A 16413-nucleotide genomic window follows, 5' to 3' on the forward strand; every position below is an offset into this window, starting at 1 on the left:
TGCGTTCATGACGGGAGACTGGGGTGCTCCTGGTTGCTCCTTCTCAGTAGCAGAGTGGCACGTCCTTTAGTCCCCTGTGCTTTTCAGTTCTGGGACACAGACGGAGAAATCAGACCTTCCCACTCCCATTCTGAGGAAGGCGATCTGCAGATCATACTTGGAACAACACAGGTCTGCAGACCCCTGAAGGAGCTGGCCAAGGAGGACCACCCAGGCGTGCCCATCACTCCAGACTCCCTGACTCAGCACAGGAAGAACATTTAGACCTGCTAGGAGGTGTCTGCCCAGAGGGCTGGGGTGGGGATCTTTGTTAGCGGGACTCCAACATCCTGCCAGTACTCTTTGTCCTGTCAATGGGAGATGTCTTGGGGGATTGCCTCTTTTCCCTCTCTCTCTGGAGGCAGTCTCACCAGCGAGCCAAGTCGTCAGATCTTATTCCTTAGAACTCTGCACATCAGCATCTTGCCAGCCCCTAAAATGCTGTGGTACAGGCTGGAGCTGAAGGCCCTCTGTGATGTGGTCACCCTTAGGAAATGAAGATTTGCAAAAGCGAAAAGGTTGTGTCATTCTTTACTTGGGAAGACTGTTGTCTTGGAGAGCCTTGGACTGGCTGTGTTCTGACAGCATTTTAAGAAGATGGTAGCGGCAGTTTACTTTTTGAATCTCTTGCATAAAAAGAGAAAGACACCTAGAAGAAAAGTCAAAAATCCTTGTGTAACTTCTGCACATCAAGATACCTCTCATGGACCCCAAAATGTGAGCAGGAATGAGCCATGGATGCTTTAGGACCTATGTAATATCAGCATCTGGGCAGGAGGCAAAAGGAAGCAATGGAGAATCTGAGAGACCTGAGAATTGGAGACCCCCAACTGTATACATGTCCTTGCTAGAAAGCATGGTGGGTCAGCTTGAGAACAGTAGCTGAAATGAGGAGGGACCTAATAGATTATATCCCAGGCCTCCTACCTATGCTACATAGTGAGCACATAACAGGTGCTTATTTAGTGTTTGTTGTGTAAATAAAAATCAAATGACATTTTCCTGGAGATTCTTTCCAGTATTTGTGGGTGGGAAGCAGGAGAGGACAAGTCTTTGTTTTGAGTCATGTGGATAAAATTCTTTCTACTTCCAAGGGTACCCAATACTGGAATCAGGTTGGCAGGCAGGCAGGGAAGCAGAGGCAGTCCTTTTGCTGAGCTTGTGAGAAAAAAATCACTCCTTTTTAACACACTCATGCTCACACTTGCACACATATATTCAGTGTGGCCTGGGAAGAAGCAGTCCTACTGAGAGGCGAGGAGAAGATGCTCCTCAGCTAAACTAGCAGCTCCTGACATCAGTTCTAACCCAGACATACCAGAGTCTCTTTACTGAGGAGCTTACAGATGGAGAGGACGGGGATGGTTTCTCAGCCTAGGGTGGCTGAGGGAGGTCCAGTTCGTGTCAAATCTGTGTTCAAGAAGTAGGTGCAGAGCTGCCCTTTGCCTTTGACCTTGATGATGCCCCGGCTGTAGCAGGTGTAGCCTAAGGACTGGAGGGCCCAGGCTGTCTCTTCTGTTACCTGCAATTGGAAAGGGGTGAGGGAATGTGGGGGTATCCTTAACCCTGTCCCCCTGCCCCCACACCTCTGAGTGGCTCCCTCACCTGAATCTTGCCCAGGACACCTGTGCTCTCCATGCGGCTGGCCACATTCACCGTGTTGCCCCAGATGTCATATTGTGGTTTCTGGGCCCCAATCACTCCAGCCACTACAGGTCCGTGGTTTAACCCTGACAAGAGGTGTGGTAAAGAGGGGCCCTGAGGGGGAATTTTGAAGAAGGAGAGTGGGGAAGAAAGCTCAGGGAACTAGACTGAAGGGGCTGGGGGCCTTGGAGGAAAGGACAGGCCAGAGGAGTGCTGCTTAGGGAAGGAAGTGTATGGGCCTTCTAGCTTCATGCTCCATCCCAAGGGGTGAGTCTGCAGGGGTTTCCGGGGATGAGCTGGGGAGCAGCTAACAAAGGACTTGGGGGAGGGAGAGCTTGGGAAGCTGAGAAGGAAGTCCCAAACTGCCCCAGGAAGGGAGGGTCCTCACCTACACGCAAGCGAAAGTTGTTGAATGAGTGCTTGTTGATGACATCCAGCTTAGACCCAAGGGCCACAGCAAACTCTACCATGGTGCCAAGGTGGCCGCAGCTTTGCTCAGCATCCTGGCAAAGGGCCAGCCCACCAGGATGGGTCAATGAAGGCACAGGGATAAGGCCCACTTATGGGCCCACCAACGAGAGCCCAGAAGAGGGTCAGCAGGTAAGGAAGGGATACGTGGTACCTGCTGTGCATCCTGTCCAGAGGTGGCGTTCAAGCCGGTAGCTGCCATGTAGGTGCTGCAGATAGTTTTGATCTTCTCCACCCCACTGAACTTGGGCTTGGAGAGCAGCTGTACAGAAAGGAGGCTGTGTCCCCAGTCTCTCTGGCTCTCTCCCAGAAGCCCAGCCCCAGGCTTTTGGAAGCTAAAGGACCAGTTGTGGGGTCAGGGATGGTGGCAGGGCGAGAGTCGCGGTGAGCAGAGTTGCTGGGGAGGGCAGAGCTGGGGGATCAGAGGAGGAGCCGGAGGGCTGGGGAGGGGAGGATGGTCCTCCTGGCCAGGAGAGTGAAGTGGAAGGAGGGCCTGGTGGGAAATTCTAGAATCCAGGACATAGGGTCTGGGGGTGACCCTTGGAGCTGTCACCTCATCAAAATCAGCGATTATCTCATTGAGCAGCCGCAGACACTCTAGCCCCTCATGGTTGATGCTGGATTCAGAGTAGAACTCCTTGAAGTCTGGGACCGAGGCGAAGAGGACACACACACACTCATAGGACTGGTGGTAGAGGTCCTGGGGGGGGCAGGGGGCTGCCATGAGGGGCTATGCCCTGTTCTTCCCCATTCTGGGTCTGTATGGCTCCTCCTCCCTGTGTCCACACTCCTCCCCCTCAGTTTAAGAAAGATCAGGAAGGAAGCAGAGGGGTAGGGTCAGGTTGCTCCAGGGATGTGACGCAGGAGTTAAAGATTGGGTCTCACTATGATTCCAGGAAAGAGAGAAGTTCGGAGTCAAGATCACCTCACGGCAACGTGAAGGGAGTCTCTTTTGGAACTAGGATCATATCCATGGGAATTATCTTTATATCTTATTGCTGAAAAGTGTTAAGTCAGCTTACAAAGATAGCTACACTTTGGAAGATAAAATGAAGCACTAATAGCCTCCAGAACTCTGAGAAATAAATTTTGCTATTCAAACTAAAAAAAAAAAAAAAAGCAATAGTAGGGAAAAGAAGAGTCTAGAGCAGCATCACCCAGCGGAAGTTTCTGTGGTGATGGAAATGTTCTGTTGGCTGCGCTGCTCTATATGGTGGCCACTGGCCAAAGCAGCTGTGGAACACTTGAAACGGGGCCAGCATGACCAAGGAACTGAATCTTCTATTTTAAAGAATGGCCACACTGGGGCTAATGGCTACCAAAGTGGACAGTGAAGGGGTAGAGGGATGGGAGGACTATGTCCTTCACACAGTTCCCACTGACACTCCATGAGGCTTTTGAAGGGTAGGGAGCAGCCATCAGAGAGGACACTCCTTCCCAGTAAGACCTTGGGAGGCAGAGACTGTGCTCACCAAAGACAGAGCCTAAGAACTTGTGAAAACGGAGGCCCCTGACAGGCATGGGGGCTTGGGTGGCTGCCCAACCCGTCAGGCAGGAGTCCAGACAAGATGGGCCAAGCCAAGGCTCTCGTCCTCTGGGGCTCAGGAGCTGGGGATGGGGAGTCACCTCATTGCGCCGATTCTGACCAATGAACTGGGGGGCCACGTGCGCAGGGAGCACGTTCTCCAAGAGCAGCCGAGTCAGGTTCTCCATTGTCTCTGTCTCCTCCTGCTCTTGCCTCAGCTTCTTCTTCCACAGAAAGTCCAGGCGGCAGTAATATTCGTTCTGTGGAGGGTCATAGCGGGCCATGGGGAGGCACGGTACAGGAGGGCCCGGCTTCTGAGCATTCACCCCTCACACATGATGCTTAAAACCACACCATACCCCCAGTTTAGAGAAAAGCTTAAGGTGCAACTCTGCCCAGGGAGACTGCCTCAAATCTAGATTCAAATGAGGGAGGGCAGTAGGGGTGGAGGATTTTTTTCTTAAACATGATTTTCCTAGATTGGGGTGGGAGAGAGGGGTGGAGGGGAGGATTTAAGGGCACACCCCTTAGGGAGCAAAGAAGAAGAAAGGGAGCAGGAAATTTCACTTTAAGCTGCCAATGGACAGACCATTTGGGTTCGCCCCTGGAAATGTGAAATTAAGGGAAAGGGTGAGAGGGACTAAGTCACATATATGGGGACCCTGCCTCACCCTTCCTAGGGAGGCCCTGGAGTGGTGAGCTGGGAGACTTACCTGCCGAGCCAGGACTAGGAGGGTGAAGAAGAAGATGAAGAAGGAGACTGCTCCCATCAGTTTGGGCTCCTTCAGCACCCCTGGCCTGAGGAGGCCACAGATAAGCGTTGTCCCATGGCTTCCCTATCACTTCCTGCACCGGCTCCCATGTAACCCTCTGCCTCCCTCTCTCTTTGCCCTGTGGGTGGTTCAGGCAGAGAGATGCGGACAGTTCTGCTCTGTCCCATCCCAGCCTGGGCCCCTCTGTGCAGCGGCCATGCGCACCTGGAGTCCAAGGTGCCCAGGTAGAGGCGGGCGATGAGGCAGTCGGACAACCAGGCGTGGGAGTGCAGGAAGATGGAGCAGGAGGCCGTCAGCCACAGCAGGAGCAGCAGCAGCTTCAGCTCAAAGCTCATGTGCAGGAAGAGGGAGCAGGAGAGGAAGCCCAACACGCAGCAGTGCATGGAGTACTGTGGGGCCAGGCAGGGCGGTCAGGAGATGGGGCCTGTCCCACGGGCAGGGGCGAGGGACACCCCAGGGCTCCTGTCCCATCAAGGAGGGGCAGAGGTGACAGCCACACAAACACACACCGAGTGGGACTTGTGTCTGTCCCTGTCTGCAGGATGGAGTGGGGGAGGGACGTTCAGGGCTGTGGGGGACACTCACTGGGATGCTGATGAGAGGCAGGGACCCAGGGAGCTCCCAGGAGAGGTTGGAAGCCATGGAAGACATATTGGGAGCCTGAAAAGGGCAGGCTGATGTTGCTGGTAAGAAGACCTGCGGGAGACAAGGAGCTGAGGCAGCAGGCAGCTGCTTGGGCATGATGGTGACTTCATCTGGGTTTCAGCTGACCCAAGGGTGAGTTGGGGCCAGACTCTGCCAAAGTGGCAGATCTTGCTATCCTCCCTGGTTGGTGAGGGAGTCTCGGTGCTGGGGTCCTTGCTGGGAGTGAGCAGGGATTGGGGGAGTGGGTGTCATGAGCACCGTCATGGATCAAAAGATCCACGATCCAAGATCACTGTGTGATCTTTTGCCAACCACATAATCTCTCTGGGCCTCAGCTTCTGGTTTTGTAACTTGGTTGGGGGATGATTCCTAAAGTGTTTTTCAGGGATAGAATTCTAGGAATGATTCTAAGTTCTAAAAAACCTGCCAAACTCAGCTTTCAAAATCATAATTGTGTAAGGTAGGGCTTCCCTGGTGGCTCAGACGGTAAAGAGACTGCCTGCAATTTGGGAGACCCAGGTTCAATCCCTGGGTTGGGAAGATCCTCTAGAGAAAGGAATGGCAACCCACTTCAGTATTCTTGCCAGGAGAATCCCATGGATAGAGGAGCCTAGCAGGCTATAGTCCATGGGGTCACAGAGAGTTGGACACAACTGAGTGACTAATACTATTTTCATTTTCAAGGTAAGTAAGGAAAGCTGCCTACATAGAAAAAAAGATAGGAAGGATGTCCACCAAAGTGTTATTAATGATAATTATGCCCAGGTGGTAGGCTGTGCATGACTGTAATTTTCATTTATACTTGTCCAACATTTCCAGTATCCCCTGGCCTTAGTCCAGCTGTTCTCCCAAATCCAAGGGTCCTCTTTCAGCATCTGGAAGGTCCAGCATGGCCTGATGGGGGTGCATAGGGCCCCTTCTCTCTCACCAGACTGGTAATGGCCATGACGAAGACGAGCAGGATGGTAGCGGTGCCCAGAGCCACTCGCAGTCCTGGCCGTGTGGCCACCAGGACAGACAGGGTGGGTAGCCAGTGCAGCATCTTGGGGCCTTTCAAGACACACTTCTGTGGAAGGAGCATGCGAATCTTAGCCATGCAGCTGGAGCACCCACTACGGGCCAGGTCATGGTCGGGGCCCCAGCTCACCAGTCTGCCCCTAAGCCCACCTCACCATCAGGTGCTCTGAGAAGCAGACGAAGAGGAGGAGGAAGAAGAGGAGGAAGGTGATGCCATAGGTGATGGTCAGAGCTGGAGGCCTACAGAGAGACAAGAATGAGGCCTTGAAGAGCCAGAAGAGGCTTTCTGTGTGCTGGGAAGACATCCTGCAGTCTGGGTGGGGGACACAGGGAAAAGTGGTCCTGGGGATCTGAACTGGCTGCTGCTGAAGCCTGGGCAGATGAAAGACATTACATACTGATGACCTGGGAAAGCTGCAGGGTCTTGGACAGTACTGGGATAACCCAGGGACAATTTCTGAAGGGACGGGGGCTCATGAGAGTGGCCGAGGCTGCATCAGACTGGTCTCTGGGCTTTTGGGCCAAAGTTCTTTCACCTGGCTGAGTTCTGAATGAGTCCTCACCCTTCCTAGCAGCGAACTAGGAGTGGGGACCTACTCTCTAAGCTCATATGCTGTGAGATTTGGATTTCTTAATGGAAACAAAAGAAATCCAAATCTCGTGGGACTGTTGTTAGAACAGGGAGATAGACACGTGAAAATGCTTGGGGGTATGCAGAAAGTGCACAGGACGTAAGACAATGAGATGAGGGCTAGGATTACTGGTTCCCCACGACAAGTATTTCCATTTCCTCTGTGGTTCAGTGCCCTGAGCCGAGGGGAAGTGAGTAAGGGAAGAAAGTGTGGGTTAGGGGTCTGGAAGAGCCAGGGGATCTCTTTTGGAGAATCAGGGCTTCCTTTGTCTAGGGGTCGTTCACCTGTTTGTCACCAGCATCTGGATAATGAAGTTGGAGAGAAAAACCAGGAAGGTGCAGGCTGCATAGTATTTGAAGGCGGGGAGTGCAGAGAGCCGATACTGCAAGGGATGGGGAGGGGTCAGCGCCAGTGCTGCCCATCACCTTGAAGGTGTCAATCCTGAGCAAGGAGTGGGCCCCAGACTCACTGTCCCACCCTCCAGTTCTGACCCAGGAAGCCCCTACCGGTTCTCCAAGGAGCTGTCCTCCTTCCTCTCATCACCAACCAGAAATCCAAAGGACTAGTACGAGCCCTTCACCCCTTCAAGGTCACAAACTGCCCAGAACTGGGAAAGGGAGGTGGGACCACAGGGCCTGCCCCTCCCCAAGGCAGAGAAACTGAGGTTGGGAAGTCCTCTGGTGCCATCTCCCAGCCTACCTCTTTCTCCATCTCCTTCTCTCTGAAGTACAGTGTCAGTGGATTGAAGTCCTTTGACTGTTTCCATTGTCTGATGGGAGGTGGGGGGCAGTAAGCCCGGAAGAGGAAGGGGGGGGGGTGGGGGGTGGGGCGTGGTCAGGTGAGTGGAAAGGCTAGAGCTGGGAAGGTTTTCCCTTCCTTTCTGGGCAGAGGAAGCAGTGTCCCTCCTCTACCACCCGAGCCCTGGCCTCCAGCCCTCCCAGCCCTCTTCAGATCTCCATACTTCTGAGAATTGAGCTGTTCGATGACCTGGAAGAACTTGGCATCCCCAGTGTCTAGTTCCTCATCAGGTCCCCTCATGGTACGGCTCCTGCACAGTGAGAGCCCAGCCTGTCACCAGGAAGACCCTCAAAAGCATCTGGGCAAAGCAGGAGCAGCCCCTGAGGGAGGATGGAAGTTGGTCGCAGGGACAATCCCACTCAAATTTGCTCAGACCACCTCACCGGTCCAGGCTCCACTGGGGGCTGAAGGAAGACAGGGCCTTCTCCTGCAAGGAGAACACAGGGATGGAGGAAGATGAAAGACAGTGAGCATCCTTCACCATGGTGGAGCCTCTCTGCAGCGAGGCATTTCAAATTTGCACGGGCCTTGACTTGAGCATCTGACTCAACTCTCTCTCTCTCCCTTTCTATCTTTATCTTTATCTCTCTATATACACATCACCATTTCTCTCTCCATTTCCATCTCTACCAAATCCCACCTGCCCACAAACCACATTTATTTCTTCAAGCTTCTTTCTGGCCTTTCAGACTCCGAGAATCTCTATGCCCTCTGATTTCCTCATAGTTTCTATCACTTAAGAGGCAACCCTGGATCTTCTGTAGGCTTGATGGCTGTGATTTCTTGTGTCTCATCTTCCCTAAGGGCTGCAACAGATTCCAAAGGCAGTGACTTGCCCATAACCCCATGCCAAAAAAATATCTGTTGGTTGAAACTGGAATGGCAATGCAGAACACTTTGAATCTCCTCTGCCCTTTCATGATGATCAGGCTGAGCTGGGAGGTGGTAGGGGAGAGAACCAAAAATGGAAAACAATGGGGAAGAGGAAGAGAAACCTGGTTGAGGTCATTCTCTTCTGCACCAAAAGGAATATGCAATGTGTGCAGAGATGTGAGATTCAGCATGCAACTGAGGATGAGTACCAAGGAAGGAGGTGAAGTGCCACAGCCACTACCTGTGGCAAGATGTAGGGTGATCATTTTTCCCCACTCCCCTGGCTCACGTGAAGAAAACAGGTCACAGCGGGGCCACCCTGTGGGTTTGGCCCACAAACCAAAACCCTGTGTACGTGAGAGGAGCAGAGAGGGAGAGACATAGTGACTGAGAGATGTTTTAGGCATGGAACCATCTATACATCTACACCTGAGTCTAACTTTTATCAAACTACCTCCTGCCCACGCCTATGCCTATAAATTATTTAAAGGCGGGGAACTATCTCATTCATTTCTGTCTTTTCAAGAACTACCCTAGTGCATGCCACATAGTAGGTAATGAAAGATTGTAGAAGGAATAGATATGGATGGATGGTAGCCACCACACAAACACTGCCCAGTCACCCCACAGTTCCACATTGTTTAATAGTAATCCAAGTGTGATTCTCAGGATCCCTAACATTTAAATGAGACCCTGGAACGTCAGGAACTGAGAAGGGAGTTTCTGGGCTGGTGTGGTCCGCATTGAAAGATACCTTAGAATAAGGGGTTGCCACTCTGCCCTAACACTTATCAGCCTGCATGACAGTGAAGGATTTAGGGAGATCTGGCAGGGTTCTGAGGAGGCATCCCCACCATGATGGATGAGGACTGCACTCAACACCGTCTTACAGCCCCTGGGCAAGCCCCCTTCTCTCCTACCCCCAGCAGGCGGCCTCATCCTGCAATAGTCACTGGGTCTTGGGTCCTTCCTTCCTCTCCATCCTGCCAGCATAGCATTCTGACCTCTTCCCTTCCCCACGCTGAGGCACTCAGCCACTGAGCCATTGCTGCCAAGGTCCTCCACCCCTCCCCGCACCCCACTGCTCACTGATCTCTGGTCTGCTTTCCTGTTGGATGGGAGAGGAGGGGGGATGGGACACAGAAAGGGTACTCTGGAGTCGCCCCATAATCCAAGCAGGTCTACCTTGCTGAGAAGATTCTGGGAAGATCTGTGGACAAGTGGCTAGGAATGCTGAACAGTTTTCGGGAAGATGGGGTACAATGGAGAAGAAGAGGCTGAGGAATCGAATCCCAGGGCAAGCCTTTAGGGACATGGCCTGGGTCCCTGCATGAGGGGGTTCAGGCCACTCGTCATCAAGTACCAAGAGCCTGTGGGGGAGATGCAGGCTTTCCCGGCAGATGATGAATCACTCATTACGTTGAAGTGTTTTGCATAGATCAGTAACATCCTGCCCTAGCTTTCTCCAGACAAGGGGTAGGCCAGTCTCTCTGTCCTCTCCCCAATGCTGCCCACTCATTGTTACTTCCTTCTTCAAGCCCATGAGAGATTTTCACTTTCACTTCATCTTATCTGTGTACAAGTGCTGGAGAGTGGGGGCAACGAGTGATTGGCCCCCACTGTCCTGGTCCCAGTAGGGACTGAAGAAGAGAGCGTGCGGTCTGAGCTAAACAGACCCATTTCCTGGCGAGAAGGGGTGTGTAGCATGGGCCTCAGAGTTAGGAGGGAGTATGGTTCCAGGGGAAGGGCTTCCTGAATGGAGGCCGGGGAGCAATGGGCACGGAGTCTATGGGGTCTTGAGTCTTCTCTGAACTCAGCTCAGAGGGAAGTCATCTTTGTCCTTTCTCTGGAAAGAAGGGCAAGGAAGGTCCTGAACCAGTGACTGGGGTGACCAGACAGTTCAGGACCTTGGGATGTCATCAAGTGACTCACTGGTGGAGGGGGCAGGAAGGGCTGGAAGTGGGCCACGGGGGTGGGTTGATGTTAAGTGCTGGGCTCATGAAGGAGGTGCACGTACCGGGAGAGGGGTAGATGTGGACACAGGGCTCTCCACATGGCTCAGGTGGGCGAAAGGCTTGGCTGCACCCCAGGACTCCAGGTAGCGGGTCATCAGCAGTGATGGACGCATCTTGGAGCCCTCAAGAGAGGACAGCAACCCTCCTGCAGTACCCTTCTCGTCCTCCTCTGCAGCCTGGGCCATATGAGGGCTGAGAGTCAAGATCACGTTGACTTGACTTCCCCATTCTCCCCACACTCCTTTAAGGCTTGTGTCCCCTCCCTCGTGATACACACATCAGGACCCAGGAGCTCAATCTCTGGCATGGACGAGATCAGGCTCATTGGCTGTGGATGTCGGGGTGGGCCAGGTCATGGGGTCCAGGCTGGGTTCTTACCCAGGGGTCGATGACCAGGTAGGTCGGCTCCCCTAGCTCCCGAAGGTATGGGTCCCGGTGTTCCATGGCTGCATCCTCCACAGCATAAGCCCCGGCCAGCAGGGCCAGCGTAGCCCCTGTGATATGTACTCGTCTGGAAGAAGAGGGCAGGGGGAGTCAGGAGGGAGGGATTCCAAATTTCTCATTTCTTTCGAGGATCGTTCCTGGAGGTATGACTTCCAGCAAGATCCTGTGCTACAGGAGGTGTCTCCCAGCTCCCCTTCCTGTCCCCAGGATCTCCCTGAGCCCCACTTGAGAACATGCTCATTTTAAAGAACTATAAAAACCAGGCATGTGGGAGGCCTGATGGGTCTTTCGCTATAGCCTCCTGGAGCCCCAGCTCTCACCCTGGCACTCCACTCGCCTCCATGTGGTTGGCCAGAGTGACGTCATGGGACCAGACATCATACTGCCATTTCTGTAGCCCGATGACCCCGCAGAGCACGCTGCCTGAGTGCACGCCCACACGCATGTTGATATCCACGCCTGTGGCTGCCCGAAGTTTCCTGAGCGAGATGTGTAGAGAACAGTCTGAATGCTGACTTCAGCCCTACCCATGGTGTACTGTACCCTTCCCTCTTTCCAGGAGGACTTCCACCATCCTGCCTGCTCCTCTGCACATCCATCCTGCCCCCCCCAGCTGACCTGATGGCCCGGCACATGTCCAGCCCCATGCGCACACAGTTGATGGCGTGGTCAGGCAGTGAGAGCGGCAGGCCGGAGACACAGTAGTAACAGTCTCCTAGGATCTTGATCCGCATGCATTCGTGCTCCTAGGGGAAGGGTGTGCAGGGGGTGGCGGCAGCTGGTTAGCAGCCAGAAGAGGCAGGAAGGAGCTGGGACAAGTGGGAGCAAATGTGGTAGCCCTGAAGAACTTCTGAGGTTGAGAGTGTCGAGATCAGATCTAGGGCCTCCCTCAGCTTGATATGGGGCTGGCTGAGGTTTTGTATGTGGCTGTCTTTCTCAGAAGGGCATCTGAAGAGTTGGGATGTTTGTGAATCTCTCCAGCTTTGGCACATGTAGGGTGTATCCAGATTTGAGCATATGAAAGTCATCTCAGGATTGAGGGGTTTTTTTGGGAGGACACCCAAGATTAAATTCCTTGGGGGCATCCCTGGGGACTGACAAGGTAGCTAAGCTGAGGATGCAGAGGGCAGAGATTTCCCTTGGAAGGGCCTCCTAACATTAGTGCATCAGAAAAATCCATCTAGATTTGGTTGTGGTGTCCAGAGACACCTGTGCTGGGACTCAGAGCCTGTTTGGGGGTGTTGTGGTTGGGACATCTGCGAGGATGTTGAAAGATCCCTCCAAGTCTGAGGTGTGCTGTGAGTAGTTCCATACCTGGGGATGTTTGAGAGGGTTTCCTACTGCAGTGGAGTATCTGGGAGCCCACGTGAGCTTGGAAGTGGGACAGGGATCTTATAAGGCAGGACTTTCCCTGGCAGGGTCTCTCCAGGGTGGGGAGTTTGAAGGTGGGGAAGGAAGCCCCCTCTGACCTTGGCGATTTGGTCGAACTTGCCAAAGAGCTCGTTGAGCATAAGCACCAACTCCTTAGGGGAGCACTCACTGGCCAGTCTTGTGAAGCCCACGATGTCAGCATACAGCACGCTGGGCAGGGGAGACAGCATCAGTGGGGCTGGGGTCTCAGCCCACATCCCCTCCCCTCTGGCCATCCTTCATACCTGACTCCCTGGTGCCTCTTGACATAGAGGCTGTGGAAGTTGTTGGTGCTCTCTGGCCGTGACCCCTGTCCAGCCTGCAGCCGTGCCATGATCTCCTCCTTCATCTCTCGGGCCAGGTAGGCAGGAAGGATGGACAAGAGAAGGTGTTCCTGAGGGAGGCAACTATGAGCACCAACCCTCACCCCACTCCCTAAAGCCAGGAACCCCACCCCCTCAAACTCCTAGGAGCCCACAGACTCCCCCAGCCCCAGAGGTGTTCACCAGAGCCATGGCCCAGGTCCTTCCCACCGCCCACAGCCCGGCTCCAGCTCTGCCCTGCACTGATCGATGTTAGGGATTAAACTTCCAGCACCAACACAGGAATTAGAGCCCTTCGTTTAATATCATAAAGCTCTAAAGTGCTTTCACAAGATTCAGGTTTTTTGAACCTCACAGCAGCCTTCCAAGGTAGACAATAGCTGTATTTTATAAAGGAAGAAACAGGTCAAGTGACCCGCCTAAAGTCATTCAGTCTCCGGAGCTCGGTTGTGTGACCCAAACAACTCCCCTCTCCGAGCCCCAGCCCCGCTCGGCCTCCTGGCCCGGAGAACCTGATGCTTCTTCTCGGTGTCCAGTCTCCGCCGCGAGTGCAGGGAACTAAGCGCCTCCCGGAACGTGGCGCGCAGCGCGCGCTCCATCAGCGCCTTGTGATAGGCTCCGGCCGCGTTCCCGCACAGGAACAGCACCGCGTTTGCAGCCAGCTGCGGGGAGCGTCAGTCTCAGGCAATGCAGCACCCCGGGGTGGGGGCGGGGGGCTAACCGAGATGGCAGGGAGGACTCTACAGTTAAGAGTATTTCGAGGCAACGGGTGCCGCATTGTGGAGTCTATAGGGGGCTCTTCTCCCTCATCCCGCCACCCCATCCAGACCCTTGGTTGCTGCACCAACATAGCCTCTTAGGCCTAGAACCCTTCTGCCAGAATACCTCTCCACCATCCCCGCCCACGCGGCAGCAGGAAACTACTCAAGCTCTAATTTTTACATTCTCTGTGAAGGTTCTGTTATCCACATCTGTCCCCATCACCCTGGTCCCCTGGCGAACTCCCTTCCCTGGGGGCCAGAGCCCTCTTCTGGCGTTTGCAGGCATCGCGCTGGCACTGTGGACCAGCTCCACCAAGTCTGTTTCAACCCTGAGCCCTGCCATGGAGTCAGCTCAACAAAACAGCTGGTGAACGCCCAGAGGAAGCAAGCAGCGCCCAGCAGAGCCAGCCCCGGATGCAGCCTGTGCTTCCTGTGTGCTCACCTGTGGCAGCAGCGCCGGCCGAGAGTCGGGCTGAGGCCCAAGATACAGCCCAAGGACCAGCAAGTGTGAGAGTGAGGAGGTGACACCCGCGGTGATGGCGTCCCGCATATCCAAGGGCAACATGGCATACACAGTGAAGATGACAAAGAGGAAAAAGGACACCTAGGGGAGAGAGGCACGGGAAGTTGCAAGCTTATGCTGCTCCTCCAGGCCTGGGTGCATGTTTGAGGCCTAGGAATCCCCATTGCCCTGCTCCACCTGCTCACCTGGTCCCAGGCGCTCACCACGCCCCCAGTGAACAGGAAGCTGTGGCCTAGTGCAAGCAGTGCTGCCCACACGAGGCCTGACAGGGGACGCGTCCAGCGCTGCAGTCGCTGCTCCCGGGAAGCCAGGACCAGCAGCAGTGAGAAGCCACCCAGAGCGCACAGCACAGTGGTCAGGAAGGCTGGGTCTGCGGCCAGCTCCTGGTGGGGAGGGGGAACATGAGGCAAGATTGGAATGTGGGGTTTGGGGAGCTTATCCAAGAAGAGGAGGAGCAGACAGCAGTGAGCAAAGCGCCTCCACTTGTCTTTCACATTAGATTGAAATACACGAAAATGCGAATAATCTGTTTTTAATCAACAGAGCCAGCAGTCTCTTGTGATTCAACTCACTATCTCACTTGCATACTGCAGGGCGACGGAACCTGGACCATGTACCCAGAAGACCTTGCTCCAACCTCATATTGGCTGCTTGTGAATCTATGTCTTTTCCGAGCCTCAGGTTTTTCATCTGTCAGATAGGAACTGTAGCACCCCTCCCACCCCCACCCCACCCCTGGAATCCCAAAGGAAGTGAAAAATTCTAGCTCACAGAGGGACTTAGCATGAGTGTATCCAATCAGGCCAACTGGCTTGGGAAATTCCCTGCCAGGGGCCTGAGACTTGGAGTTTCAACCTGTCCCCACCTCCCAGTGCTTTGGCAGGGGGACACCGAGAAACTCCCTTGCCTGCTTAGGAGCTGGATCTCCCCATTCCTCAAGGCGCAGAAGCACCACCCCATTCCCAGGCTCCACCGTTTGTCCCCACCTCTTCCTGGACTTGGAGGAGGACCATTGGTCTCATCCAGTGGGTTTCCCACCTTGCCTCCGAAATGTGGAAAGAAAACATGTAGCAGGATATTTCCAGAAATGGAACTGAAGAGCCCTTTTCCCCCACAAAAGAAACTGGAAATAGGTTATCTGGGGACTAAATGAGAGCAGGATGGAAAGTGCTTTCTGGGAGTCTGTGGGTACAACTGTGGCACAGCCCCCGAAGAGGGAAAGAAAACCAGGAAACAGATTCCCATGGGGCCCAGTGTAATTTCCCCCCTGGAAAATCGGAAAACCCGGCGTTGGATTAATCCTAGGACCAGCAGATCACAGGCACGGGTAAGATTGGTCAGACCCACAGAAAAATTAGAAGCATCGAGGGGCCAGCTGTCTCCTTGCATAGACCCAGAGCTGTGCCCTGAGAGGCAGTGACTTGTGCAGGGTCACTGCAGCTCTTAGCAAGGTCCAGCACTTGCTTCCCGGGTCCCAGCAAAGAAAACACATCGAAAAGAAGACCCACTAATCCCAACCCTGAAAATGCCCTGGAGGCAGTGCCTGTCCCGCAGTCCTCAAGGACACCTGCACCAGAGCCCTCCTCCGCTCCCCTGCTCACCCTGCCACTTGCCCAGGCCACAGGGAGCAGCGCCAGGAGCCCCAAGAGCACGATCAGCAGCAGCAGCAGCAGCAGTGGGTACTGCTGGCTCAGGCTGTAGTAGGTCTCGTAGAAGAGGTCTTCGCTGGGGGGCTGCCGTGGACTGAAGAGGCGGGCCATGGTCTCGCCAGGCCCTGCGCCACACTGCCTGGGGGTGGACCCCTGGGGCTGAGGAGGGCCAGGGTGAGTTACTGTCTGAGGCCCAGACCAGCCCCAACTGTGCCCTTCTCACCAGGACCACGCCACTTGCTCCCAGACTTCCCAAGCTCACGGCAATCCCATCTCCTTCCAGGTACTCTCTGGGCCTCCCAGCCTTCTTCCAGCTGGCAGTGAGGGGACTCCCCACTCGTTTGATGTCGACCCTCAAACCCAGACTACAGAGGTGCTCAGGCAAAAGCCAGGGGCACAGGATTTAGGGTTAAAGCAAAGGAGCCCCAGCCCCCCGCTCCTTTTCCCCCCAACTCACGGCCGCGATGCTGCTGCAGCTGAACCAAGTAACTCTGGGGCACCGTTATGGAGTCAGCGTGCTGCTAGGTTAGTAGCTCTGAGCCCAGGGCAGCAGGCGCTTCCCTCCAGGCACCTCAGCCCCCTCCTACTTCCCCGATGGGATGGCCCGGCCCTTCCTGTGCCCTAGCCATGCTCGGCACTCCCGCTTCCTCCCCGACTCTGATTGTCTCTCCTGACACCACAGCCTCCCCACATCTGTTCCCCTCAAGGAATGGGAATGTAGACCACGGAAGAGATGCAAGGGGTGGTGTGGGCTGTACCAAGTGTTAAATGTCAAAATGGGCCCCAAACCTTGGGTGTGGGGAGACTGAGGGTGGGCTGGAGCAAAAGCTGGCAAGGATGTGGGGAAGAAAAGCATGGTGGCACAGGGGGACCA

General features: G+C 54.5%; 1 protein-coding gene across 16 annotated transcripts; it reads right to left on the reverse strand.

The window, feature by feature from the left end:
* Positions 1–554: 554 nt before the first annotated feature.
* Positions 555–16076, reverse strand: ADCY4 (adenylate cyclase 4). 16 transcript variants are annotated; one of them, XR_015135216.1, is made up of 27 exons: positions 15997–16076; positions 15492–15698; positions 14076–14273; positions 13810–13971; positions 13119–13268; positions 12529–12677; positions 12343–12454; positions 11492–11619; positions 11194–11352; positions 10808–10940; positions 10432–10605; positions 7925–7968; positions 7705–7791; positions 7443–7512; positions 7028–7125; positions 6267–6351; positions 6023–6160; positions 5035–5145; positions 4654–4838; positions 4390–4474; positions 3778–3936; positions 2705–2851; positions 2306–2413; positions 2072–2186; positions 1645–1769; positions 1358–1561; positions 555–688 (listed from the first exon to the last, which is right to left on the reverse strand). XR_015135216.1 is itself a non-coding variant. In XM_086322548.1 (27 exons), exons 2-26 carry the CDS (start codon positions 15648–15650, stop codon positions 1409–1411), a joined length of 3234 nt encoding a protein of 1077 aa, XP_086178674.1. In that variant the 5' UTR covers positions 15651–15698; positions 15997–16076; the 3' UTR covers positions 555–688; positions 1384–1408. The 16 variants fall into 16 exon arrangements, 7 of the variants coding, with proteins under 7 accessions (XP_086178674.1, XP_086178676.1, XP_086178677.1 ...); XR_015135222.1 differs by having other exon boundaries at positions 1384–1561; positions 6262–6351; XM_086322548.1 differs by having other exon boundaries at positions 1384–1561.
* Positions 16077–16413: the final 337 nt, after the last annotated feature.

Source organism: Bos grunniens, chromosome 10 (assembly GCF_055505025.1).
Source record: "Bos grunniens cultivar Pamir isolate PY7600 chromosome 10, Bosgru_T2T1.0, whole genome shotgun sequence".
In the NCBI taxonomy this organism is placed as follows: Eukaryota; Metazoa; Chordata; class Mammalia; order Artiodactyla; family Bovidae; genus Bos; species Bos grunniens.